At 64.4% G+C, this 6,537-nt stretch overlaps 1 protein-coding gene across 1 annotated transcript; it reads left to right on the top strand.

Moving 5' to 3' along the window:
* The first annotated feature begins 2,068 nt into the window (after positions 1 to 2,068).
* On the top strand, positions 2,069 to 6,085 carry LOC128975102 (lipopolysaccharide-binding protein-like). The gene is made up of 15 exons (XM_054391897.1): positions 2,069 to 2,228; positions 2,401 to 2,515; positions 2,616 to 2,744; positions 2,839 to 2,994; positions 3,114 to 3,177; positions 3,302 to 3,362; positions 3,537 to 3,628; positions 3,729 to 3,947; positions 4,054 to 4,113; positions 4,836 to 5,003; positions 5,218 to 5,285; positions 5,557 to 5,599; positions 5,737 to 5,800; positions 5,889 to 5,965; positions 6,044 to 6,085. Exons 1-15 carry the CDS (start codon positions 2,069 to 2,071, stop codon positions 6,083 to 6,085), a joined length of 1,518 nt encoding a protein of 505 aa, XP_054247872.1.
* The last annotated feature ends 452 nt before the right edge of the window (positions 6,086 to 6,537 follow it).

The raw sequence follows: 6,537 nt of genomic DNA, 5'->3' as shown, positions 1-6,537 counted from the left end.
ACCGGTGTCCCTTCCATCACCCCCTGGTGTCCTTCATTGCCGCGGCAGCTGCCGGCTCCCTCCCGGTCCCGGAGCACGACACTGCCGGTGCCGTGGGTCCCTCTCCCGGTGCCTGCTCGCACTGCATGGACCAGCCTGAACCGCGACCCTGAAGGAGCTCTGCGTGCCCTGGGCACAGGAACAGAGCCTGAGGGCTATTCTGGGGCTGGGAGTGGTAGGGAGGGTCCTGGGGTTCTTCCTTCTTCCCGGTGCAGCAGCCATAGCTGTGCCATGCTTCCAAGTGCCACCCTTGCCTGGTTGTTGCCAAGAGATGTGGAAACTCCAGCTGGAGCTATGGGAAAAGGGGCTCCCTGTGGGTGCCAAGGTGTCCTCAGGTCTCTGCCCTGACTCCCTGCTTGGGCTCCCTGGGTGCCAAAGTGTGTCCCCAAGGCTCTGACCTGTTCCCCTGCCCAAGCCCCGTGTGCCCTGTGGCTGAGCCCTTGTGGTACAGCCCTGGCTACCATCCATCAGGGCATGAGGACGTGATGTGGCATTGCCCCAGGGCCTGGCACTGCCAGGACAGTGGGTAAGCAGGGGAAGGTGTTGTGTGGAGCTGGCCCAGGCGGGGGAGCAGGGCTGGCAGCACCTGGCACGTGCTGGGATGCTCTGGGGAGCCCCAGCAGGGCCCAGCCCTGCGGTCATCTGTGCCCCATCAGCTCTCTCGTGTTTTCCTGGGACCTGATTCATCCCGGAAGGGATTAGGGATCCGGGAGCCAAGTGACATCCTGGTCCGACCAGCCTGGCCACCCTGGGGTGGACAGTGGTGACAAGAGCCAGTCCCTGCTGCTCACTGCTACTGACAGCCCTGGGGACATGGAGGAGATGGCACCCACGGCAGGACCCACAGCTCCCATGGCACAGGGCACTGCTGGCCACGGTGAGGTTTGCTGCAGGGGATGGTGGGGCTGTGGTGGGCACAGGGATGGGGGGCAGGGCTGGCCTTGGGGACACTGGTGGCACTTGGGGTCCCTGGAAAGGGGGCAGCCAGTTGTGAGGAGTCTGTAAGGTCCATTGCATGGGGCTGTGGTCCCTGCAGAGAGGCTGGCTGTGGGCACTGTGTCCCCTCCTTGTGCTGGAATGGGGCCCTGCCTGCCCTGCAAGGGTCCCCAGTGCTGTCCTCAGGCTGGATCCAGGTGGGCAGCTGGATGTCTGGCAGCCACAGCCTATGTCACCACCCAGATGGAGACGTCAACCCACTGGGGACAGTCCCAGTGGCAGTGGGGTTGGGAACATGGGTTGGTCTTCCCCTGCAGCTGGTGCTTTCTTGGGGGGACTGCACAGTTCTGCTCCTGTTCTGACCATCCTGACCTTCCTGTCACCTCATGGCCCTTGGGGCTGCCACTGTGTCCTGGCCATCCTGACCCCCACCGAGGTTCAGGTGGACCCACCCAGGGTCTCCAGAGCCCTTCCCAAAGAGGGGGCAGCTGCTGCTCCCTGGGAGAAGTGGGTCAAGCCCTGTCCTTGCTGTGCAGTCCCTGCCCTGGGACTGACTCATGTGACCCCCAACTCCTCTGTCACCCCCAGGATGGGCACAACCAAAGCCTCTTGGGACCCTGGCTCCTCTCTCATCCCCAGGATGGGTACAGCCAAAGCCTCTTGGGACTCTGGCTTCTCTGTCACCCTCAGCATGGGCACAGCCAAAGCCCTCTGAGGTCCTGGCCCAGCTGGCTCCCTGCTTGTCCCCACATCCAGCCACATGTCCCTGCATGCCAGCCACATTCACCCCCTGGGGAGCCCTGGCCGATGCCCCCAGCTCCCTGAGCCCCCCAGGCAGGGTGCAGTGGTGAGGTGGCATGCGTGGGAACCTGCCTTCCTCTGCTCCCACGATGGCCACGAGTGGGGAAGGCCAGGGGAAGTGGCTTCCCCTTTGAGTCACCCCTTGGGCAAGGCTGGGCTTTCTGTGGCAGGGGCACCGGGGTGGCCCTGGCGTGTGCACAGGGCACTGATGTCACCCCCGGGCTCCCTGTGCCCAATATAAGCCCTGGTGCAGGTGGATGGGGTGCCCATGGTGCCCAGGCATCTCACAGCCATGCCCACTGTGCCAGCCTCCAGGTGCCAACACCGTCCCCAGGGCACACAACCGACGACATGGCTCTGCCTCTTGCTGCTCCTCCTGACTGCCTGTGTGCCCACCGCTGGCACCAACCCTGGCATCAAGGCCTGGCTGACCCGCAGGGCACTGGAATTCGGTGAGTTTTGCAACCCCCAACCATCCCCTGGGGAACTGGGCAGGGGGTGACGGGGGACGATGCCCAGACTGCCAGGGCTGCGGAGTGGAGGGGTGTCCTGGACCTGACTGCTTGCCCCACTGGCACCCCAACCCCTCCCTGGTGCCCGCCTGTGAATCCTGGCTCTGCCCAGGTCGGCGTTTCGGGCTGGAGCTGGTGCAGTCGCTGCTGCAGAAGGAGCATGAGCTGAACCTGACCGGCTCCCACCGCCTCCCGCTGCTGGGGACGCTCTCCTATGATGTGCCCCGGTAAGGTCCCTCCCCATCGCCCATCGCCGCCCCCAGCGCTGCCCCCAGCCCTGCCTTGTGCCAGGCGCAGCCCTGAGCCCAGGCAGCCTGTGCCCTGCAGGATCCACATCCAGGAGCTGCAGCTGAACGACTCCACCTTGGACTTCGTCGAGGACGTGGGGGTGAAGCTGGAGGTGCAGCACGGCCGCGTCCGCCTCAGCGCCGACTGGGGAGCCCGGCTGGGTGCCATGTGAGTCCTCACCCGCAGCGGGCACCGGGACGGGCACACAGGTGCCTCAGGGTGGCTTGAGGCCGTCCCCCGTGCTCAAGCACTCTGTCTCCAGCCAGGACAAGGGCTCCGTGGAGCTGCTCGTTAGTGACCTGGCCATGGTGACCGTGCTGGGGGTGGGTGACGACGGTGATGGCCGCCCCAGGGTGTGGAGTGCCAGCTGCGATGCCCAGGGCACCGACCTGAACATGCAGTTTCGCCATGGGTACAGGTGATGCCAGGACCCCTATTCCCCTCCTGTCTCTGGCACATGGGGACTCTCTGGTGCCCCTGGCCAGGAGAGGCTGTGAGGCACCCCAGGGTGACAAGAGGACCCTGCTGTGCCCACAGCTGGCTCTACAACCTGCTGGCACCGCTGGTGCAGAGAACCCTGCGGCAGGAGCTGAACAAGAAGGTGAGTGCTTGGTCCCTGTGCCATGGGGTGTGGAGGTTTTCTCTGTCCCCTCACCATGGCAGGCTCAGGGAGCAGCTTGGGGACCCCCACCCCCGGGTTTGCTGATGCACTGCTCTGCTTCCAGCTCTGCTCTGAGCTCCACAGAGGTGTCCACAGGCTGGAGGCTGCCCTGAAGCACATGAGTGGTGGGTGAGGAGACCCTGGGGGCCAGGGTTGGGGCAGGAGGGGACAGTATAGGGTAGTCCAGGGAGGTCTGCAGGACCCTGCTGTGGGGGGGTGGGGGGGTCTGTCCCCTCAAATCAGGGCTGCAGGAGGGGCTGGTGCTCCAACTGCCCCCAACCACCTCTGTGTCCCCACAGTGTCCACCCAGCTGGACCCTTTTGCTGTCCTTGACTACTCCCTGCTGGGACCACCGACCATCAGGGCAGAGCACGGGGACGTCGCCCTCAAGGTAAAGTCATCCTGGGCATCCCTGGGCTGGCTCTGGCAAGGTACAGGGCACAGGGGTGCCTGACTGAGCCTTGTGTCCATCTGTCTGTCTGTCTCTGCAGGGGGAGTTCTTCACGGTGGGCAAGTTCCAGTGGAGATCATCCTTGTCCCTGCCCGTGTCCCTGCCCCTGCCTGTGTCCCTGCCCATGGCCTTGCCCACAGCTGGGGCCATGGCACAGGAGCCCATGCTGCTGCTGGCTGTTACTGAGCATGTGGCCAACTCTGCCACCTTCACCTACTTCATGGCTGGGGCCCTGCGCAGGAGGATCTCCAGCCACATGGTAGGGACACAGGGACAGCTCCAGCCATGGCTGTGGGGCCCAACTGCCCCCCCTGGGTGTCCCTGTGCCCGCCTGTGCCCATCCTGACCCCTCTGCTGCCTTCCAGCTCCCACGGCAGTTCCCAATCCAGCTGAAGACCAAGAGCATGAGGCTGTTCTCCCCAGAGGTGGGTGGGGGGTGGGAATGTGACACAGGGAGAAGGGGACACAGGTGGGACATGGGGTAGGCCAGGACACTGGCAGGATGGGTCATGGAATGGGATGCAGGAGGTCCAGAGCTTGGAATACACATAGGTAGGATGGGATGCAGGAGCAGTGCACAGAATGCAGGAGACGTGGGACACAGGAGGGATGTCACATGGAATGGGATGTAGGAGGGACAGGATGCAGGTAGGATGGGACAGGGGGTGCCTCAGAGGTGGAATGGGAAGTAGGAGGGACAGGATGTAGGTGTCATGGGGCATGGGATGCCATGGAAGTGGAATGGGATGCAGGAAGGAGAGGACATGGGATGGGATTCAGGAGGGGCAGAGTATGGGATGGGACATGGGATGGGATGTAGGAGTGACAAGATGCAGGTGGGAGGGACATGGGATGGCATGGAGGTAGACTAGGACAGGACAAGGGATGGAATCAAGCAGGATGGGGCATAGAAGGGCTGGGATGCAGGGGAAATGGGACATGGGCAGGATGGGACTCAGGCAGCACAGGACCACCCTCCCTGCCCCAGGGCAGGGTGCTGATGGGACCTCATCATGCCCATGTTCCATCTCCTCCTCGGATGAGGGCTCTGGAGAGCTGTGGGAACCAGCTGGGAGCTGGGGTTGGTGCCCACGGTGCTGGCAGTGCCAGTGTGGCTCTGTGCCAGCCCAGCCTGTGTGCCCCACAGCTGCAGGAGCGCTACCCAGACCAGCCCATGGAGCTGGAGCTCTGGGCACGCCAGCAGCCCCTGGTCACCTGCCACCCCCATGCCCTGCATGGGACTCTCCTTGGCTCTGCTGAGGCCTTCGTGGTGCTGCCCAATGCCACTCGTGTCCCTGCCTTCCTGCTGAACATCGTGAGTGGCTGCTGCCATGGCATAGGGGCATGCTGGGCAATGCTGGAGTGATGCTGGGTGATGCTGCATGGCACTGGGTGATGCTGGGCAATGCTGGAGTGATGCTGGGTGATGCTGCATGGCACTGGGTGATGCTGGAGTGATGCTGCATGGCACTGGGTGGTGCTGGACAATGCTGGAGTGATGCTCTTCCCAACATCTCTTCTTGCTGCAGGATGCCAATGTGACTGGGAAGCCAAGGATCACCAGAAACAGGCTGGGGGGCACCGTGAAGCTGACTGGGTGAGACCCCAGCACCATGCTGGGTCCAGCCCTCTCTGGGAGGTACCCAGGGACCTGCCCCTGTTCCCCACCTTGGGTCATTTGCCTCCCTGAGTCCCATCCCCCAGCTCAGCCCTTGTCCTGCCCTGGCTCTTGGCTGTGCCTGCTGCCCTGTCACTGGCCACCCAGCCAGGCTTTCAGCTGGCCCCTATTTGCTGGGCTCCCAGCAGTGCCCCGGGAGGGGACAGGCCCTGTGCCCACACCTGGCTCTCATCCTCTTCTCACCCTCCAGGCTCAGTGTGACACAGGTGACATCACACGTGGGCCCGGTGGAGGTGAGTGGCTGTGCTGGGGGCATGGTGAGGCAGCCCTGGGGAGCACTGAGCTCTGCATGGCTCTGGGAGAGTCTGGGGGTGCTGAGGGGGGGGCTCAGCCTGGGCTCAGGGGCTGCCTGTCCTGTCCCGTCCCACAGGTGAAGAGGCTGGAGAACCTCCTGAAGTTTGGGCTGTGGCTTTTTGGGGTCCCCTGGGCAAACAGTGAGTGTTGTCCCCATCCTGTCCCCATGTCCCTAACCTCAGCTGCCCCCCAGGCTGCCCCCTCTCATGCCCTGCTCTCCCCCTCCAGAGCGGCTCCAGGCTGGCATCCCCCTGCCCATCCCACACGGCCTCGGCCTGCTGGACCCCCAGCTCTCACTGCAGGAGGTGAGTGCCACCACTGTCCCCTCACCCTGCTGCCCCCCATGTCCCCCATGTGCCCTCTCTCACCCTGACTCCCCCCAGGGCTTCGTGTTCATCTCCACGGACCTGCAGGACAAGCCATGAGGGATTCACTGCGTGGGACCCCCTCCTGCCACCCCCCCAGCCGTGTCCCTCTCCCTGCCAAGGACAAGCTGATGCCACTGTGGCTGCCATTGTCCCCTCCGTGGGACCTCCTGATCACACCCTCCTGGCTCGGGGAGGGGGGGTTTCCTCAGTGGGATTAAAGCTGGGATCGTGGCTCAGCCACCCGTGGGTGTCTCGGGTTCCCCAGGCAGGGTCCCCCCATGCAGGGGACATCGTGGAGTCCCCCCAGCTGCAGGGGACTTTGGCATGCTGGGGTGGGGGGATCCTGTCCCCTGTGCTGGGGTGCAGAGGAGCAGGTGTCCAGGGGTGGGGAGGGAGGAGGGGGCTCAGGTGAGCGCTGGTGGCTCTTGGGGACCTGGGGTGTCACCCCCAACCCGCCGGTGTGTCCTGGTCATCGTCTGTCCCCTGCCCCCCGCGGCAGTGGACGCTGC

This window comes from Indicator indicator, chromosome 24 (assembly GCF_027791375.1).
Source record: "Indicator indicator isolate 239-I01 chromosome 24, UM_Iind_1.1, whole genome shotgun sequence".
NCBI classification, from domain to species: domain Eukaryota; kingdom Metazoa; phylum Chordata; class Aves; order Piciformes; family Indicatoridae; genus Indicator; species Indicator indicator.
The sequence above is the reverse complement of the archived record's forward strand: the minus strand, read 5'-3'. Positions and strand labels throughout refer to the sequence as shown.